Genomic DNA, 21,527 nt, shown 5'->3' with positions numbered 1-21,527 from the left:
TGACATATCCTTCTTGAGTCTTTTTGCCAAGTCTTCTTTGATTGGCATCTAGGGTGCTCTCATAGCAAAGCTTACATTGTATTGTCCCCCCCAATATTCATGTTTGGTAGCAATACTACCTTGGTCATTGTATCTTACAATCATCTAGTTTCCCAGAGAACTATGTCGAGGCCATTTGGTCCCTGAGTTTGATATATTGATTCTGACTTCAATAATATACATATTGGATTGAGTCTTGAGTACATCTGTTGTTTGATCTATGTGCTATGAATACGTATTACTATGCAACCCGAGCGTTGTATGTCGAAAGAAATGTTAGTGTTTATCTATGTTAGCTTTTAGTATGCCTTGTCCTTTCTATGGTAGTTGTGCTTGGACATCGATTACGATTGCAACTAATTAAAATAGGTTTCAAGACCTTAGTTTGCAAATTATGGTAGTGTCTCCACCCCCTATAGTGGAGCATTTGTAAACACTTCAAAATCTTGCATCAAAAAGGGAAAACCATTGCCACAATTTGATCTCTTGCTAAGCCATCATCCGCACCTTCCTATTTTTTTATCAAATTTTTTGCTATGCCTTTCTTGGGGTTAGATCCAATCCCCCTAATAACTTTAAGATTTCTCATGGTCTACCATAATTTGACAAAGGCCTCTTTCCTTGCCTACTTCTTTAGCAATTCCTTCAGCTTGTTTTTGGATAGTTTCTACTCATTAGACATGTTTGTCTACTTTGGCACATTATTTTCTATGATGTTTGATGTTTACTTTGACATGGCCCATTTTTCACTTGGTGTCAGTTGTTGTTGCTTGTCTGCAATCTTCTTTGTGGACTTGTCTCTCATGCACACCATTGATGTCTCCTTTAACCTTTTTGCCATTGATTAAGATGTTTTAGCTTTCTCAAAAATGCTCTCTATAGTTTGCTCATCATCCTTCTTGTCATCTTGGTGCTTATTGTGCTTTTTGAGGTAGCTACAAGCAAAGTGCCATGATGTCAATACTTGTGGCATCAAGTGATTCCAACATTTCAAGAGGCTTCATGACATGGCCCATTTTTCACTTGGTGTCAGTTGTTGTTGCTTGTCTGCAATCTTCTTTGTGGACTTGTCTCTCATGCACACCATTGATGTCTCCTTTAACCTTTTTGCCATTGATTAAGATGTTTTAGCTTTCTCAAAAATGCTCTCTATAGTTTGCTCATCATCCTTCTTGTCATCTTGGTGCTTATTGTGCTTTTTGAGGTAGCTACAAGCAAAGTGCCATGATGTCAATACTTGTGGCATCAAGTGATTCCAACATTTCAAGAGGCTTCATCCTCCTATCCCATGAGATGTGAGCTTTCCTCTCCCCTCTAGGTTAACCATAGTAGGGGGTACATCTAGTACTTTCCCCCAGTATGTCTACAATAGTTCTAATCTCATTTTCTAGCAATGTATGAAAATTATGGAATGAGAGCTAGACCAGACATTTTGAAAGGAGTAATTCTTTTGGCAAAAAGCTTGCAGACCATGGCAAGCAATGAACAAGGTCCCCTCTAAAGCCAATAGAGCAAGACAAAACAATCCCTTTCTCTAGCCGAGTCAAGAAGCACTCGAAAGGAGCCCTACCTAATAAATTTCTATTGGACGATGGTGTCTAGGACGGCTCAAAGCAACCATCTGGGAAACTCCTCTTGAGATGGTATTTTGCCCATGAAGTACATAAAGACCCTACAACTTGCATAGTCCACATACTTATGTGCCTTGTGTGTTTCCTTTCCTTCTCCCAATGCTTTCATTCTAGTTGCACAGATCCCATTGGAGTTGCCTACCATTGCTTTAAACACCATTCTAGCATCATACAAGGGTCGCTCAACTTGCTTTGCATATGAGGTTGTTTCCATCATTGGTTCCTGACTTCTCTACCTTCATGCTCTAGGAGCCAAAAAAAGGGGGTTGGAGGACCCAGGGATCCCTTTCTCCTACCTATAGAAAGGGCAAACCAGCAGACATGGTACTGTCTTGCTAGCTGCCATGCCACGTATCACCAAGCTCTTAGTTTAAATGGCGAGTTTCCCACCTCATAGTCACTAAACCAAGCAATTGGGGCATCTACTTTCTCTAGTGTGCATCATTTGAACGTGTGCTTTTTGCACAACGCAAAATATTAAATTGGTAGCCATTGCCTAATGAAAGATAACAAGATCGACCCCTTTTTTTTTTGGAAATCCATGATGATGGAGCAATTGTAGCCATTGCTCAGTGAAAGAGCATCAAAATTGACCCTTGTTTTGGTAGTTTAGAAGATGCAAAGTCGTAACAGTGGTACCTTTATTCTGGGCTGTTGACTTAGATTGCTGAGTGAAAGAGCATCAAAATTGACCCTTGTTTTTGCAAAGTCGTAGTAGTGGTACCTTTATCCTAGGCTTACTTAAAATTTCCGTCTGATCATCATAGATTGCTTATATTTCCCTCTCATTCTTTGAGGACCTTGTTTGAGAAGTTACTTGCAGCTCTGAACTATACGGCAAAAGGTGGCGAGGGAGTGCTTCGAGTTTTGGGAAAATGTCGAGCGTTCCTGCTTCCAAGCGCGCGCGCAAGACAAAAGAACAGCAGCAGCAGGAGGAGAAGAAGCAGAAGGACGAGAATACCTCTTCTCCTCTCATCGTCTTTGCGCATGGAGCTGGTGCTCCCTCCTCTTCGGACTGGATGGTCAGGTAATGTACTTTGCATTTGTTTCTCTCTGTCTCTCTCTCTCTCTCTCTCTCACACACACACACACACACACACACAGAGAGAGAGAGAGAGAGAGAGAGAGAGAGAGAGAGAGAGAGAGAGAGAGAGAGAGAGACGAAAAAAAGAGAGAGAGAGATAGAGAGAGTGTGTGCCTTTTGCTCGCTACTTTTACTTGGCAGGTGGAAAAAGCTTCTCTCATCTGCAACACATGCAGTACAAGTCGTGACATTCGACTACCCTTGTACGTTCTGTCCCAAAACTACCATTAGCTAACCAAAAATACTGCGAGATTAATTAATCAACAATACTGCAAGGTAAAGAACTTGCAAACTATGGTATATTTTGTTTTGAGCAGACTGAGAAAAGAGCATATGCCCTTGCCGGTTTTTGAAAAGGTTTTGAGTTTAGATTGCATGTTTTCGAAAGTATCCTCTCAAGCAGTCATTAACTGTAAATTTCAAATGGCTTACATCAGATTGTGCTGGTGGAAAAAAAGGAGCACCTCCCAAAGCTGAAAAGCTGATTGAGCCACACATGGAGGAGATCAAGAAGGCTCAGTCTAAATATCCAGGGCACCCTTTGGTGTTGGTGGGCAAGTCAATGGGATCAAGGCATGTCTCTTTTGCTTATTATACTCAAGAAGAACTGATTTTGCATCAATTTAACCATCTAAAGCTTAGGTACTTAAGAACAACTGATTTTGCGTAAGACAAACAACCATCTAAAGCTTATGTAGCTTGTATTGGGATTGTCTCATCGTATTTTAAACATTTTGATTTTAACATACTTTGCCATTCACTATGTGACTGTTGTATCTTTGTGATTCACGAATGATAGGGTAAGTTGCATGGTGGCTGGGACAGGAGAGGTGGACATTTCTGCTGTAATATGTCTAGGTTATCCATTAAAGGTTAGTAGATCCTTTTTTTCCCCTTAAAGATCTCATGTAATTGCAAATGGCACTTTAGTGCATCAGTGTATGATGGCTGCTTTTGCATTTGACTTTGATGGTCACTTTTATGCCTGCTTACACCAACTATGTTGAGATGTGAACCATAGGAGGGGTCCAGGATTGCAAATTTTCTATGCAAAACAGTACGGTGTCTTGCAAAATGCAAAGTTACAGCTATGTAGCATTGATTATCTCAAAAATCACCACAATGAGTGATGATGTTACTTTTCCAGTCATAAACATCATGTTACCTCATAATGAACGAAGCTGCAAGGCTGTAGTGTAAACTAGAGATGTGTCTTTTAAGACCGTATAATTTACATGAAACCTGTCAATTTTGGATATTTTATCACCAAATGGTGATACAATTAATGTTACATCATGAAGAAAAGGAAGCTCGGCCCCCCTTTGCTGCCAATTGATATGGCCTTGCTGGACTATTGTCAACTTCTAGAAGATGTTGCCCAGCTTATTCAAATGCCACCCAGCTTGCCAGAGGAGTTCTTGCTGCTGTTGCCAGCACTAGGTTGTTCTGTGCAGCTTTTGGTGGTCTCATACAACCTATGTTTTTTGCTTCAGCTCTCACCTACATAATTCAACTATTGTTGTAAGTCATCCACCCTAGAGGTTGAATTTTGGTTCCAAGCTACTATATAGCATTAACATCCTCATCTGCAGCAATTGCCTTCTAATTTTGCTTGAGGTGGTTGCATTTTGGTTGCTGGTTGCTCTATGAAATCATTTATTGCATTCACTAGACCATGGCTATTGTATTATTGTCACTCTCAACTCTAGTATATTATATTGACATCATCATTGGTAGTTTTGTTGCACTTGGGATCCACTGTCGGAGGGCAACACTCTTCAATACTCTCCCTTAGTTTGCTACTATGGGAGACAGTGATTGTTGGATAGTGTTTGCTCCTTAAGCTTCCTATATCTGTATCACATTTCTTCATTCATTCATTACCTTCTTGCTTTTTCGTGTTAGTTGTTTGTACATTCTTGAGTGTTTTCTTTGCAAACTTAGTGTATCTTGACAAAGAGAGCTATACGATACTTTTTGACAAATTGTCTATGTGTATTGCTTCAATCAAGTGAATCTTTGTACCAAAGGATGATAATTTTTGCCTTACAAGATGCATTATAGTCAATTATTGTATTCATTTACATCAAGGTCTCTTGTAGAGAATAACATGAAAACACCATTAGAATTTAAATCTAAGATTTCTTTGAAGAGAGGTTCGTAAGTTGAACTTCCAATTTATAAACAGTTGATATATGCATATTGGACAAACTTATTGAGTGGAATGGTCTATTTTAAAGTATCTAGCCCACATTCCAAGTTGTTAATCCTTTTTGCATAGGTTGTCAACAAGCAATCAATCAAGTCATATAGGTGAAAGTGTACACTATCTTTGTTCCAATCCATGGCATGGGGGTGCCACGACTTGTGACTACTCACCAATGGTCAACTCTAAATTGACCATTCTTACTAACTTCTTTTAATTGAAAAGAAAAATGTATTGAAGTAAATAGACACACGTATAATCTTTACCATCTATCTTTTTATTGGACTTGTTAGCCTTATGACTTTTGTTTACTTGTTCTTAGTTGAAAAGTTCCTCTATGAAGTTAAATGATTTCAAGAAAAAGCCTGCATGGATGTTTGATCCATCTGTGTTGCATTTATAGATAAAACTTTAAATTGCATCATAAATGTTAAAGAAAATATGTCACAGTAAAAGATTAAGGAAATACAAGTATAAGAGAGGGAATAGAAGAGAGCATATAATTTAGCTATACTAAATCTATTACAATTGATGGATGATGATTGTCCAGGCACACGTATAATCTTTACCATCTATCTTTTTATTGGACTTGTTAGCCCTATGACTTTTGTTTACTTGTTCTTAGTTGAAAAGTTCCTCTATGAAGTTAAATGATTTCAAGGAAAAGCCTTCATGGATGTTTGATCCATCTGTGTTGCATTTATAGATAAAACTTTAAATTGCATCATAAATGTTAAAGAAAATATGTCACAATAAAAGATTAAGGAAATACAAGTATAAGAGAGGGAATAGAAGAGAGCATATAATTTAGCTATACTAAATCTATTACAATTGATGGATGATGATTGTCCACCCATGCACTCCTATAATTTTTAGTAAGCTTTGATAGTGATTTGGATAGATGTTGGATTGAGGACATTGAGTGTAGGTGTGAATACTCAAGAGCTATGAAGGGATGAAGGGTTACATAGTTTGTTTATATAGTAGCGAATAGTTTGTTTATATAGTTTGCATAGTTTGTCTACATGGTTCAATAAGCTTCAATAGTGATATTGGATTGAGAACATTGAGCATAGGTGTGAATACTCAAGAGCTATGATGTGATGGAGGGTTGCATAGTTTGCGTGTATAGTATTGGAGGTCAATTGGTTATAAACATATGTGGATGGTTTGATAGGATGCACTTGGCTTTGCATAGAATTTATAGAGGGTACATATATGACCGACAAATGAACTTAAAAATCACAAATGGAGAAATGAAAAACAAATGCGAAAATGAAAATTCAATGAACAAACAATGTAAGCAATGTGATACAAGGAATGTTGGAGTGGAAGGTTGTCCAATAGCTATTGTCTCTTGTGGGAGAGGATTGAAAAAAATTAGAGCAAAGTGAGATTTGATGTAGGTTGTCATGGTAGCAATGATGGCATCATGGAAAACCAAATGTAGGAGCTTAGGTTGTGTGGGGTGTGTTCAATTTGAGGAGAGCAATAGGAGCAAGATGTAGTAGTCCTTTGATGTATATGAAGGTTGAATCAACAATGCAGCCTTGTGGATGTAGCAACACAAGTGTTTGGACAACAAAAGAAACGTAGCTATCAGGTTGCTTTGAAAGGTAGAAGACTAAAAGTAGATTGTGAGCCGAATATGCAGCATGCAAAGCTATTGCCAATAACTTGGTGATATTGCTAGCTACAAGAGATGATGTCAATAGTAACAAATAGGTTGCTAGCTGAGTGTTGATAATGATGAGGTGGGGTAGGTGCTGTTGAAGGCCGAAATCAAGTGATAATAGGCTGAAATGGCAAGGGCAATGGATGTTGAAAGCAATTGTAAAGGGTGTGATTTAGGTGATGGCAAATGGCTATGATGATGTGGCAAGGGTAATGAAAGTTAAGAGTTGATGATAAGTATAATGGGATGGAAGAACAATTTTACCCTTGATCCCCAATTATACAACCTTTTGAGCTAAAATTTCTTGTTAAAAACCCTCGAGTCTTGAGTTTCAAAGGTTGAACAAGTTTTATCTAGAAATTGTTTTGGGGTTGTATGAGAGTTGAAAGAAATTAGCCTTTAATTTTAGATCAACTTTTAGGTTAATCATATGGTAGCTTGGTATTTGTTCTCAAGTCCAAAATGGAATCTAAAGGGAGATGACTACTAAGAAGTAGACTCTTTGCTCCAAAGGATCCCACCTCTAAGAGACCAAGGTGTCGGACCATGGGTGTCACTAAGGATTGCTCAAGGGCTTGCTGGGATTGCAATGGTGGTGGATGTCTTTTGAGTTGCCAAGAGTTGTAGACCAAGACATTAGACTAAAAGTATCTTGAAAGTTTGCGTTGAACCTTACCATTATCACAAAGACAATGGAGAACTCCTTAAGGATCTTGGTCTTTTTTATTTGGGCTTTTTTTGTTTTTGTTTTTGTTTATTATTCTTATGTTTTTTTTGGGCTAGTGAATCGTGACTCGAAAAGTTGGCCTCCATATGGATGTTTCAAGCTCTTAATAGGAACCTTAGCATAAGATCACTTCTTTGAGGCTGTTAGAGAAGATTGGTGAGGTAATCGTTGGCAAATGAATTTTCATCCTTCCAAGCACCCAACCAAGGTGTCATGCAAGACGGGAATACAAATGCTAGGGTTGCAGGAAAATACTAAGGTAACAGAGTAAGCATAGGATATACTCTAAAGATAGAATACAATTTGACAAATGCTCATGGGAAGAAGGGTGTATAGAAATGAGAAATATGCACAAAGAAGCCATGGGCCTTTGTGATTTGAGGATCAAGGTTGATTGTTAGTTGAAAATGTCAAAGATGTTGAGGACAACTTTGAGAGTGTGCTTGTAAAGAAATTCCCTAACACAAAAACATAAATGGAAACCATACGACAAAGCACATACTTATAAAAGAACACAGTTAGGGTTAGGGTAACTCAGAGACAATGAACACAACAAATAAATGAAGTGATATAACTACTGAATAATACGATGCTCATGTAGCAAATACACTATGCAGTGAATGAATATTGAACCTCGAACTCCTGTATCTCAAGGATCAAGGTAGGGTTAATGAATTGGAGAGTGTGTCGTACTTTGAACGGATCCTGAATCGCAGCAAGGCAGCCTCCGGATGTCGAACACTAGCAAACGTAGCAATGAGAAGTTGGGTTTGATGCAGAGAGCAGTGAAGAGAGAGAAAGATTAAAAATGCAAGATTAAAAACGCAGGCAGCAGGTGAGAGAAAGACTAAAAACGTAGGCAGGACAACTTGCAGGAGAGAGAAAGACTAAAAACATAGGCAGTAGGTGAGAGAGACTAAAAACGCAGGCAAGACAGCTTGCAAGAGAGAGAAAGACTAAAAACGTAGGCAGGCTATACAGTAGCAGTTTGCATATAGGAACAGCAGTCGCTTGGCTGGAATCAGCTCCAAACTGTGTAAAGAGGGCTAGAAATCAAGTGCCAATTGATGGAGACAGCAATGGACAGCTTCGGTTGAGATGTCCTTCGTGAACGGGGTGTGGGCAGCAAGCTAAAACACTTGAAATTTGCAAAAACGAGATTGAACAAGAGTGGAGGTTTGGCTGCCTATTTATAGAAAATTAGGGTTCTAGATCCTCTCCCACTTAACTCTCTCGATCCACTCCCCATTTTAGGGTTTTGGTTAAAATAAGCCTAAAATAAGCATGTTTTGGGGCTGTTTAAGTAGCTAAGTGCATTTCTTAGCACAACAGTGCCATAGTTGAGATGGATCCCAAAATGCAATAGCAATTTGGATTTTGCCACTTGACATTGGAGAATGATGATAATGTTGACAAACTAAGAAAGTTGTCGATGTAGACCTAAACGTAGTTGTATTTGATGTGGTAGAAACAACGACAACAACAAAAACAACAATAAGAAAGACCTCCAAGACAATAGCATGATGGCAGCTCGGTGGATGTTTGATGATGTGGTAGGAAGGTCATACAACAATGGGATGCCCAAAATATAACAATACGATGACATGGAGGACTAGTGATGGGAGCAATCAAGGTGGCACTCCTAGACTAGTGGTGCCTTTGTTCAATCAATTTTGGAGAAGGTAGAGAGTTTGAAAAGGTAGGTGATGGTAGGGATTGGTAGCAAGAGAATAGGATTTGTGCTACTAGTTTATTGAGAAAAAAATGATTCAATATTCTTTTGGGGGTGCCCAAGAGGAGAGAAAGCATAATGGTGTCCCTTATCTAAATAGTCCCATCCCAAAGGATCGATGCTTTAGAAGACATGAGACAATACAAAACCAATGTGAGTCATTGGCTATGAAGGCACTGGCAACAACTCCTCTCTCCACCAAGTTTGCTAGAAGTGATGATAGATGAATGACTAAGGAGACAAACTGACTAATATAGGCAAAAAAAGTGTCACATGAAAATGATAGGTCGGCCAACATTTAATGCTAGTTGACTGGCTGCAATAAATGCCAATACACATCAAATCAAGCAAAATAAAATGCCTAGATTATTGTAGGTTGATTGGCTGCAATAAATGCCAATACACATCAAATCAGGCAAAATAAAATGCCTAAATAATCTAGGAAGTAAATTGGTGCCCTAGCCCACTAAATCACATGCACAGATTCAACCTTGAATTGACATATGTGCTAACAAAGAACAGTGGATATCTTCTTTTGAGTAGGGCAAGTGATTTTATGGGTCCTTTCTTTGGGAAATAATATGGTTTTTGAGTTCTACAAATTGAAATCATGGTGCACGACCACCCTCATGGCGGTCATTGACAAAGCAATGTTGCTAGTGTTGTGATGAGTCAAGTGCTATGTATGTAGATTCAAGTTGACCACTTTGAAGAGATAAAAGGAAGATATGCTTTAGATGATGCAAGTGTTTTCACTTGGGTGAGTGCCCAATCTTGCTGCTAGTCTCTAGTGCTTGATTTGCTAAACACATTGCAATATGAGGGGTGATGCAAGTCTTGGAACATATGTGAAGTGGGTTTTACTTGAGCAATGTTCTCATAGGGGAAGTGCTCACGTGCTTAAGCCTCAAAAAGTGTCCTTGTGCAAAATGATCTTGTATGGGAGATAAATAAATAACTACAATAATCAAATCCTTGTGAGTGCGACATCGTATCAAAGCATTATAGAAGGGTTGATTGATCATAGGCAGACTTGATTGGGAGGATTCTTTGCAACTAAAGTTTGAGTTTTCAGCCTTTGGAGGTTGCGGTGAACAGGTTGTGTATGAAGGAGTGAAGTTTTTTGTAAGTCCTTGCTGTTCGTGAAGGAGGAAAGGTTGTGTTTTCAGCCTTTTGCTGCAAATTTGGAGTTTTCATTGCCTCAGGTTGGTGAAACTCTTTGAGGATGAGCGAAGGAAGCCCTAGCAGGCACTGGCACCTTACGTGGAGTCAGAGGGTGTTGCCCTTCTTTTTGTGCAAGTCATTCTATTTACAATATCGACCGAAATTGACGCGCAGTTTCAGGCTATTATGGACCATAAGATCCTCTTGTTACTCACTCTTTCTTTAGATCAAAAGCTTGATGGGGAGAAGTACCGCATATGGTGTGTAATGGCTTGCCATCTTGGAGCCTTATGATTTGGTAGAGCTCTTGACGAAGGCAATAGACCGTCCTATAGCTTGTGATGCCTCCAAGCTTTCTTCAGATGAGAAATTCGAGCTGATAAAGGTACAAGCGCATTGGGATAAATTGAATGCTTGCATCCATTCTTTCCCCCCCCCTCTCTCTCTCTCTCTCTCTCTCTCTCTCTCTCTCTCTCTCTAGCAATCATTGCTCATATCGAGCACTTGACCGTGGCTCTTGACATATGGTTAGAGCTTGATCAAATGTATAATCGGATGACCATGATGAAGCGGGTGTCTCTGGACGTTTAGATGAGGACTTTGAGTCCTAACAAGTCTTCATCTATGCGGGAGTATGTCAATAAACTTTGGCAATTGCAGATAAAGGTACAAGCGCATTGGGATACATTGAATGCTTGCATCCATTCTTTCCCCCCCCTCTCTCTCTCTCTCTCTCTCTCTCTTTCTCTCTCTAGCAATCATTGCTCATATCGAGCACTTAACCGTGGCTCTTGACATATGGTTAGAGCTTGATCAAATGTATAATCGGATGACCGTGATGAAGCGGGTGTCTCTGGACGTTTAGATGAGGACTTTGAGTCCTAACAAGTCTTCATCTATGCGGGAATATGTCAATAAACTTTGGCAATTGCAGATGCAAGTCCAAAGTGCAGGGAAGGCGATTACCTCGGAGGACATGGTAATAACTCTTTTCTTAGTTACCACCCTAATTCAGTGCATTTTACTCCCCCTTGATTGCTTTAGCGTGGTCACAGAGACTTTTAATTGGGAAGAGTTGGTTTGAGTACTAACAAGTCTTTATCTATGTGTTAGTATGTCAATAAGCTTTGGCAATTGCAGATGCAAGTCCAAAGTGCAGGGAAGGTGATTACCTCGGAGGACATGGCGATAACTCTTTTCTTAGTTACCACCCTAATTCATTGCATTTTTACTCCCCCTTGATTGCTTTAGCATGGTTAGAGACTCTTAATTGGGAAGAGTTGGTTCCTATGGTTTTGGACGTGGAGGAGCAATTGAAAGGACAGAATGCTTTCAAATGTGAGGCATTGACAGGTCAATCTTCTCAGAAGAAAAAGGACAACAAAAAAAGGAGACCAAATCGAAGAAGGATAGACAGAATGATTCCACTTGTTACATTTGTGGCAAGACAAGTCACTGGAAAAAGGATTGCACTGACAAGGAGAAGAAGAACAAGGAGAAGCAGAAGTTGTCAAAGGATTCAAAAGCTATGGCTGCTCGGTCATTAGTTAACTTCCTCCACTTGGAGGTGATTGAGGCATTGATCCCTAGGGCTTTTGGTGTTGTGTTGACAGCCCCACTCTCGTGAGTGGATTATTGATAGTGGTGCCTCTCATCACACGACTTCTTTTGTAGTAAGTGTTCACATTTGTGGCCTTCGCATGCACATATTTTCACCGGTGATAGCTATTTTATCCTTGTTCAAAGGAGGGGTAATATGCAACTTATTCCAGATGGGTAGGGTGGTGCTTATACTTCAAAGGTGCTTTATGTGCCAGGCTTGGATTACCATTTGCTTTCGATACACAAGATTTGTACTCTTAGCGTCTTGGTTAAGTTTGACGGGGATTCCTTTGGATTCTTAATTGTGGATCGAGACATGTCCAATATGCTTACCAAATATACAATGATCACGATGGTCAAAGTCAGCATACCTCAAACACGGCAAATAACCCAAACGAGAAAAGCACTTTCATTTTAGTTTGACTCATGTGTCCCAACTGGCCATTCTACAAAGACACACTTGGTTGCTTGGTTATGGCAACAACATGGTCACGCACACTAGATATATGTAATGAGTACTGAGTGTCACTCTTAGAGCCTTTAGCAACAATCCTAGATCCCCTACATATCTTTCATTTCCCATCCCAAAAGTGGTGTGATAGGCTTCATCATCTAGGACCTTGTGCTTATCAAGCTTTTCTTGGGCTAGGGTACATGCCTCACATTATGCAAGGTGAACACTGGACCATGTTGAAATGCCAACTACACACTACCAATCCTTGCAATGCCACATGTATAGTTGTCTCCTAAGTGGACAATACCATGTCTACCACCATTGTAGTCAGAAAGCCACTTACGGTGCGGTGTCACATGGAATGCGGCACTTGAATCAAGAATCCAAGTGTACATGTCATCATCAAAATTTGCAATCAATGACCATGCACTAAAAGAAGAAGCAAAGAGTAGATGATTACCACTACCACTTTTATGATTGACTACATTGATATTCTCTATCTTCACACTCCTCTTCTTTGTTGTTGGTTGTCTTTTTTTTTCATCTTTGCTATCATTAGTGCTTTTGTCCTTGTTTTTCTCTTTCTTCCACTTAAAGTGATCTTGCTTGAAGTGCCCTCTCTTGCCACAATGGTGGCACCCTACATCTTTTCCACAAGACTTGCTGCGTGCTTTGTTTTCAGACTTGCCCTAAGATCTGCCTCTATATGCAGTGCATTGGAAGACTTGCTTGCTGAATTATTTTGCCTATTTAGCTCTTCCGTGAGTTAAGAACTCTTCACATCTAAATATAACAGCATGGCATTGGAGTTACTCATTGTTGTTTTAAAAGTGTCCCAACTTTCAAGCGAAGGGCATAACAAAAATGTTGCCTTGAACTCCTTATCAATGTTGAACTCCAAAGCAATTGGCTGGTTGAAAATAGAGTTAAACTCATTCAAATGTACAGACATAGGTGTATCTTTCTTCGTATGAAGGTCCATAAAAAATTTCAACCAATAAATCTTTCTTGTTGCACTTTTTTGAGCATATATCTCCTCAAGTCTTTGGCACATATCATAAGTAGATTTCAATTTCTTTATGTTAAGTGGCAAAGTGTCCGATATTGAAAGCTCTACGGTAGAGCATGCAAGCTCATCTAACTCACCCCACTCATCTTGATTCATGGTTGTTGGTTTTACCCCTTTTTTCTTTATGGGCTTCACATGTTTCTTCTACACCAAGACATTATAGCATTGCTTCTGCCATATAGCAAAGTTGTGTGTACCCTCAAGCTTCTTAATGTGCAAAAGATTGCTGCTATCATTGTTGCCAGCCATGATTTACAGCCTAGAAATGACTCTAAAGTCAACAAATGTAAGCCCAACGGTCACACAAATGACCAAGGTACAAAATAAGTACCAACTAGCAATGAAAAACCAAGTAATTGCAGAAATTCCAGATTGGCAAGTCAATTTTCAGAGTCACAAAATGCTTTCTACAGCACACCACAAGTAATTGCAGCTGTGCCATGGACTAATACATCAAATTGCATGAGAAAGACCTAAAATTTAGTTGCAATTTCTGCTCCAAATGCATCCACGAGCACAAATTTGACCACACAGTCAAAAGTACCAAAACTTCTTCTCAAATTGCTCAAATTGCTCAAATTACATCAGACATAAATTTTGAGTAGATTTAACAATCCAATTTTGCTAAAATTTCACAAATTTTGTAAAAGCCCCAAATTCACACAAGGTCCAATGTGCTCAATTTGCATAGAAATTATATTACAAGTGCATATCAAGACTAAATTTGACACAAATTTTGCAAAAGCTCCAATTTTTGAGATCCAAATGTGTGCAAATTTCACAAAATTTACTCAATCCAGTATAATTCCTAAGCATACATTAAAAGCCCCAAATTTCGGGAGCAAATGCATGCATAATCTTTGAGATTTATTAATCTGTGCTTACACATGTGTGACAACCTGCAAAGTTTGCCAAAGGACGAACCCTAAAAAACTCATTTTTAAATTAAAAAAACGTTAACTATCGGGCTGTTGCGCATGATTGCCTAGCCTTGAAATTGTTGTTGAAGTTGACGCGTGATTGTCAAACACTTGTGCTAACTTGCACCAACAAAAAAAGTAGTCGCCTGAGCTGATGCTTGACCTACGACTTGCATCTAGCTTGCGGATTGCTTTTGGTAACGTGTGACCTACATCTTGTGTGACTTGCAACATGCACTTGAGACTTGGGTGACTTCCTTTGACTAGAGTTGAAGACGACTTGTTTTTCTTGTGTGGGCAAGGTTGATACAGCTCAAACGGCCTTCGAGAAGTGTGCTTGCGATAATCAAAGCTTTGATACCAATTTGAAGTGCTCGATGTGCAGTGGAGATGCAATGGTCAATGATGGCGATGGCAAAGAGAGAGCAATAGAGAGTAGAGAGTGAGAGAGATGCATGATGTGTGGGTACAAAATGAGTTGTATCTCTTTTAGGCTTTTGAGATAGATATATGACAAGTACAAGTGCTAAGGGTGTAGTTTACACCTGTGCGGATATAAAAGGCACGGTGGACCATATTTCGAACATCATGATGTTCAGTTTGTTGAGGTTCCAATCTGAGAGGAGGGTGAGGGCACCCCGTACTTAGAGATCTAGGAGATAGTTGGGCATCGGCGACTGTACCTTTGGAGTTTGTGCCTTGTGGAGACGCTTCCTCTTCAAATGAGAATATTACTTTTCCACCCGCTTCCTCGGCTCTGTCATCGTTGGTGGATGTTCTAGAGAATTTAGCAAATGGTGAACGTAGAGGATAAATCCAGTCTTGTCCTCATTGGGCACGGGACACACTCCATGATTTAGGGATTGAGGGAGTCCGTGAGGAGTGGCAACCGTAGGATGGATCGTGATAGTCTCAGAGGAACTAGGTCACATGCTACTGTGCTTGTTTATATTAACTATTGTTTGATGATCCGTGTCACAGAGAATAGGGAGGCTTTGCAATCATAGCCTTGGAAGACGGCTATGGAGCAGTAGTTGGATGCTATCGAGTGGAATGACACTTGGAATCTTATGCCTCGGTCTATTCATCAAAAGGTGATTGGTGTGAAATGGGTCTTTAAGGCCAAATATCACAATGATAGTACTTTGGATAAGCACAAGGCACGGCTCGTTGCAAAGGGCTTTGCACAGCAGCTTGGGGTGGATTTCCATGACACCTTTGCACCTACAACTTGGATGGCTACCATTAGGGTTGTTCTTGCCTTAGCCAACCATAGAAGATGGCCGATTTATCAACTTGATGTGAAGTTTACCTTCCTCAATGGTGATTTGAAGGAGGAGATCCATGTTGAGCAGCCTCTTGGCTTTTCCTCATCAGATGGACAAGTGTACAGGTTAAAGAAGGCCCTTTATGGCCTCAAATAGGCTCCATGTGCTTGGAACGAGAAGATAGACTCGTTTCTCCAATGGAAGTTGGGGTATTGATGCTCCTCTTTCAATCCCCAATTGTATATCCACACCTCAATTGGAGGGCATGCATTGTTTGTACTTCATGTGGATGATCTTGTTTTGATAGATGACCATGTCCAAAAGGTCAAGGAGACTAAGGGGGCACTACACGAGGTGTTCGAGATGACAGACATGGGCCTTCTTCATATCTTTTTAGGTCATGAGATTTACCAGACTCCAAGGGGGTTTTTCATCTCCTAGCAACAGTATGTGCAGGAACTCTTGGCCATGGTTGTGATGGAGGGATGTAAGGCCATTTCTACTCCTATGGGTCCAAACTGGAAGGAAACAACCCATGCAGATGTTCCGACAGCAGTTGATTGGGTCATTGATTTAGCTTCTTAAGACTTGGATCGATTTGTGCTTTCTTGTAGGTTTGTTGGTAGGGTTTATGTGTGCACCCAAGATGGTACATTGGTAGGCTGCTATGAAGATTTTGTAGTTCTTGAGGGGGATCCCCGCTCTTGGTATTCATTATTCAGCTACTACTCCAGATTTCCCTTTGTTTCTTACAGCTTGGACAGATTCAAATTGGATCATAGATGCTGACCACTGGAGGTCAACGACAAGATATTTTTTTACCCTTTCTTCCAACGAGGCAAAGTATCAAGGGGTGTCTTCTACTACATGTGAGACGGTATGGCTTCAGAGGCTACTAAGAGAGCTTGGTTGTCTTGATAGGTCTTACCACACTTCATTGCAACAATGTGAGTTGAATTGCTTTGGCACGGAACCTTGTGTTTCATGCTAGGTCGAAGCACATTGAGATTTAGTACCATTTCATTTGGGAGAAGATATTGGATGAAACCATTGGTACGGTTTATTGCAAGATGGAGGATAATCTTGTAGATTTGTTTACGAAGGCACTTCCTTAGCTTCTTCTCCGACAGCACTCTAGATCCTTGAGCCTTATGCTGCAATTAGGATCTGAGAGGGGATGTTAGCGATTAGTCATCCCTTGGACTAGCATTTTTCAGGTTACCATTGGTGTAGTCAATTTTGTCGGAGGTACTCTTGGAGGGCATTATTCATTATTCCTGACAGTTAGTGGGCATCTTCAGGAAACACAGTGTATGGGCAGTTTATCAAGCAGGTGATGATGCCATGTGGCAGCTGGAGGACTGATTATTTTATTAATTTATGTAGTAGTTGGCAGCTTTTTGATCAGGCTAGCCAGTTTTCTGCTGGCCAACTGCATTATTTTATTGCATTATTTCCTCCTATTTAGGCCTAGTTGGCAGCTTGCCCTCCTCACTTGCTTTTCAGGTGCTGATGGGAGAGAGACAGCTTGAGGAGATACGTCTACAGCCCTTGTATATCTCCCCTCTTCATTTGAGCATTCATTGACTGCAGATTTTTGTGTTCTTCTATCTCTTTTCCTCTCCCTTTCTCTTGTGTTAATTTTCTTTTAGTCTTGTCCATACGCTTCTTCATTCACTGCACTCTGACAAGGTTACATGACCATGAGGTGTCGTTAATTAGTGTGAGCACCTTGCGATTCAAGTGGTTGAGCCACATGTGTAGGGGTAGGACCTCCTATTGGTTGCCAAGGAGGTGTAAGTTTGCCCTCACGTGGTGGAATTGAGGTCTTGGAACTCCGGAGGAATAGAGTCTTGAGATTTGGTTTGAGTGCTCTTGGCCTTTCAATGGCACTCGTCAAAATAGCCAACCTTTTGGTAGTGTTAGCAAAACCTAAATATTCTGCCATTTTGATTGAGAACTACATTCATCACTTTGTTTTTCCTACTTGGTTGCCTCTTTTGGAAAGTGGATACCAGAACATCCTCTAAGGTAGAAAAGGTCTCTATGTGCACTTAACCATGCTACCTTGCAAAACACAAGAGCTGAGACTCTAGAACTGCAAAAGGTGGCTGATTGAGACTTTGAGATGGTTTGGAAGCAGTTTGTTAAGGAACAGAGTGACTTGATCATCATCTAACTTTGGGGGTTTAATTGTGGCGAACTTGTCAAGCAATTGCTGATACGCTGCCAACTTGAGTGTCAAATCATCCCTTCCACAGATCTTAAACTCTTGGAGCTCGTGGCTGAGATTTATGCATTGGGCACAAGCACCATCAGTATACTAGTTGCTCAAGTCAGCCCATTGGTTTGATCAAGGCCAAAACGTTGGAGATGTGAACTGAATTTGGGCATAAGACTCTACATCAGCTCAACTCTTCATATGTGTGAACAGGATCCCATATATCTTGCAAATCCAACACATGTTGCATAGGATTAGATCATGTAGTATAGTTCGAACTATTGATTAAACATGTTCTTCGCTATAGTGGCATAATGGCATCAGGAATGACATGGAGGCAAAACATTAGAGTGTGTTCAGGTGGGCACTTTATGCAACGCTGAGGTGCTCATTATACTCCAAGAACATAACCAGAAAATGGAGATGCAGTAAACGTGGCAGCTAGAAAGAAGTAAGATGGCCCGTAGGCATAGACATTGGAGCAAACTACGTGACATTTGAGATAGATTAGGGGCTTGATGCACATGAGAAGGATGTCCCTGCATTCTGAGCTCTCTATGATGCAAGGTGTGTGAAAGAAATTTCCACCACCATTGCACCTGTATAAGGATAGGAGTAAAATCTATAAGTTGCACATGCCTAAAGGAAAAGGGATCCTTGAGTGCATAGGTGGAGTGAAAATGGAGTGGAGTGGAAGGATCAGGGATAATAGGATTGGAACATTGGAGGACAACATTATAAAAGGAGAGAGTGGAAGGATTGAGGATTGGAGCATTTGAGGACAACATTATTAAAAGGAGGGTGGGTCATGTGGGTTTTGAATGTCGGATGGTGCACCAAAAATGAATTGGAAAAAGCTTGTAAATTTGAGGGGCTACTTGTCCTTATACCTCTCAAACCTCCTCTTCTCAAAAATGCACATACTTGGTATGGATCTAAGTTTCCACAGTATAACTGACTCCCAGAATGTGCACATCAGTGGGATTAGCAGTATAGGAATCATTTAAATGTGACACCGTATGACAATAAACAGGACAGTCCAAGCATGACCGTAATCTAAGGGAAGGGTCTTAATCAACGCATGACCACTTTAAAATGGATGGTGCCCTGTCCATCATTTTTCCCCTAGCTGCACTGTGCCACGCCTGGATGCATAGCCTCTTGGTAGGCCTGAAGCAGATTCAAATGGTCATCTTCGCACAGAGGCTTGTGATGCATTGGGTAAACCCTTTAACTTGAGCAAATATTTGATTTCCTTTTGGTGTGTGCCCTTCTTGTACCTGTGAAATAATACTTGTTTGGCACCACCAACTCCTAAAGCCTGTCAGCATCCACAGACTCTTATGCCTGCTAATCTAAGGTTGTGGCAGGAATGGGACCATGGTGCTTTATAAACTTACCGACATGATACATTGGATGGATCTTCCAATTTGAGGAGTAACTCCAGTCGATGGGTGACAGAACTCAGCAGAGTGGTTCTCAATAATGCAGAAAAGTAAGAAGAGGTGTGGAGGTGGTGGTTGATTGTGGAAGTCCTTTTGGACTTACATGCTTGTATCTTTGTGGTAAGTAGAAAGGGCTTCTATGAATACTGAGTAATCTCTTTGCTTCATTTCTTTTGCTAGTTCTCTTGCTCTCTCACCAACTCTAATTAATACTAATTATTATGTCTAATCACTTTGCTGAATTCCATATACCACAGTATCTGACACATGCCCCTTGTCAGAAGGATAACAAATCAAGTATCTGGCATGTCTCTTGTCAGAAAACTTCAACTTAGTAGAGCAATACTCAAATTAATTATTCTATGGTGCACTTCCAGCAGTCCTCGCAGATGGCTATCTAGAAGTTCTCTTTTTGTATCCAAGTACTAATTGTCTGGAAGTAGACTCTGAGTTAAGTGTATTACCTGAGCCATTGACACATACATGTCAACCTTCAAATGCTTGCCAGTGGCGATGCACCATAAACCCTATTTTGAACACCCTCTCTGAGCTCAATGATCAAAGATGTTGTAGAAGTGTAGGTCTAATGATAAATAGCATGAAAAACTTCTTAGCGATGGACTAAACAATTGATGAAACAATCCTGTGAATTTTGACCAATCGAGAAAGATTGTTAGTATCACATGCTTAGTGTTGGAAATGTTTGAAGTTTGGGTGTTTTTGAATTGTGGCATCACTACATGTGATGAATGTACTGCATCATGAAATGTTACGAGAATTTATAGACTTCCATATGATGTATACTGTAGTGGCCTTTTGTTCATCTACTTGCTGAAGGCAAATGGTTTATTGGTTTTTTGCAGGGAACTAATGGAGAATTAAGAGACGAAACGCTTCTTCAACTTAAGGTTCCTGTTATGTTTGTGCAGGTTCTCTCCATTCTAGTCATTAAGTTGGTGCAAAACTTAATTTTCTGGTGTCTTATAGTTTTGGGTTCTAAAAGATGATGCAAAGGTATGTTGGCACAGGGAGATCTGCCACAACTTACTGCTATTAGTTGTATACCCACATTAGTGCTCCTCCATTGTTGGCTACAGTGGTCGAATGGAGTTGAAAGCATGGGATGCAGGAGTGTTAGGCAGTACCTGCCGAGTTATTCTGGCACTGATTTTGGTTCCTTTTTTTCCATGCTAATACAGGGAAGTAAAGATACAGTGTGTCCACTGAACAAGCTTGAAGAAGTAAAGAAGAAGATGACATGCACCACAGAGCTGCATGTCATTGATGGTGGGGACCATTCTTTTAAAGTCAGTAAAAAGGTTCTAAAAGAGGGCAAGGTAAGCCAGGATGAGATAGAGCAAGAGGCCGTTGACAGCATCCAAGCATTCCTGGCTCAAGTTCTCCAACCCCCTGAGGTGTGACATCACGTCATGCCCTTTGCTTTTGTACATATGTGTTTTCCTTGACAGCAATCCTTTTATACTTACTGGACTAGTGGAAAGGATTGTGGAATTTTGTATAAAAGCTTAAACTGCTCTCTAGGCTAGGGAGAAAGAAGAGTGAGGTTGAATACACACCAAATGGTGGATGTTAACTTTGTAAGTGTTAACCAATCAAAGTACTTATTTAGAGGCTTGGCAGTTTTTTACACACTAGAGAGGACATGATCTGCTTTTTAACTGTTGAAAAGGTGAACTTCCGTCCATTTTTAGACTAGGAGTCTCCCCCGCCTAATTTGTAAAGTGATAGACAAGGGTGTACTTTTTACATTTGTAGCAAATCAAAAAAATAATCAACATTAAATTGCACTTTTTGGCCAATTGTTTCTTTTTCATGTAAAGACTTTGTGTCCATGCTCGCTAATTTCAAAAATTGCATGCCCACACCTTGGGGAGGGGTTGGGCATTTGTTGTTTGGTGTAACCAACTTGAACTTTCGCTTGTGTTTAGGTTAGGCTCACAACCCTTATATCTGTTTTTTTGGGGGGGGAGGAGCTTAGTTGGTTAAGTTGAAGGTGTGGTGACTAGGTTTAGTTCAACTCTTACATTTTGCAGTCATTTAGTATAGATGTAGAAGAAGGGAGATTTCAACCTTGGCCAATGGGTTAATTAGTAAGTGGCTTACCACTAAGGTAGCCACTAGATAATGGATTTAAAAAATAAACAAATCATAAAGATGACAAGTGGTCATGATTACTTGATAATAAATGTTTAAAAATATGAAAGAATAAGGTTTTTATTTAAGGAACAAGAGAGAAAGAATGCCATTTGTAGGGAGTGAATAAAAAGTA

The 21,527-nt window shown here is 40.1% G+C and overlaps 1 protein-coding gene across 2 annotated transcripts; it reads left to right on the top strand.

Annotated features, from left to right (window-relative positions):
- Positions 1-2,422: 2,422 nt before the first annotated feature.
- On the top strand, positions 2,423-20,985 carry LOC148041471 (alpha/beta-Hydrolases superfamily protein). 2 transcript variants are annotated; one of them, XM_087688357.1, is made up of 6 exons: positions 2,423-2,697; positions 2,896-2,957; positions 3,192-3,327; positions 3,554-3,626; positions 20,101-20,145; positions 20,437-20,985. In XM_087688357.1, exons 1-6 carry the CDS (start codon positions 2,546-2,548, stop codon positions 20,656-20,658), a joined length of 690 nt encoding a protein of 229 aa, XP_087544483.1. In that variant the 5' UTR covers positions 2,423-2,545; the 3' UTR covers positions 20,659-20,985. The 2 variants fall into 2 exon arrangements, with proteins under 2 accessions (XP_087544483.1, XP_087544473.1); XM_087688347.1 differs by having other exon boundaries at positions 2,429-2,697; positions 20,101-20,166; positions 20,437-20,978.
- Positions 20,986-21,527: the final 542 nt, after the last annotated feature.

The sequence above is a fragment of the Lygodium microphyllum genome, chromosome 1 (assembly GCF_053477565.2).
Source record: "Lygodium microphyllum isolate KBCC chromosome 1, Lygodium_microphyllum_v1.1.10, whole genome shotgun sequence".
NCBI lineage: Eukaryota > Viridiplantae > Streptophyta > Polypodiopsida > Schizaeales > Lygodiaceae > Lygodium > Lygodium microphyllum.
Note: the sequence above shows the minus strand (reverse complement) of the source record. Positions and strands in the feature narration are given on the sequence as shown.

What these genes read in the sequence shown, in the direction of transcription:
- LOC148041471 (XM_087688347.1), top strand. Translation starts at nt 2,546, where the DNA reads ATGTCGAGCGTTCCTGCTTCCAAGCGCGCGCGCAAGACAAAAGAACAG. An exon ending in TCTTCGGACTGGATGGTCAG is followed by an intron (nt 2,698 to 2,895) that starts GTAATGTACTTT and finishes TTTACTTGGCAG; the next exon opens with GTGGAAAAAGCTTCTCTCAT. An exon ending in TTCCTGTTATGTTTGTGCAG is followed by an intron (nt 20,167 to 20,436) that starts GTTCTCTCCATT and finishes ATGCTAATACAG; the next exon opens with GGAAGTAAAGATACAGTGTG.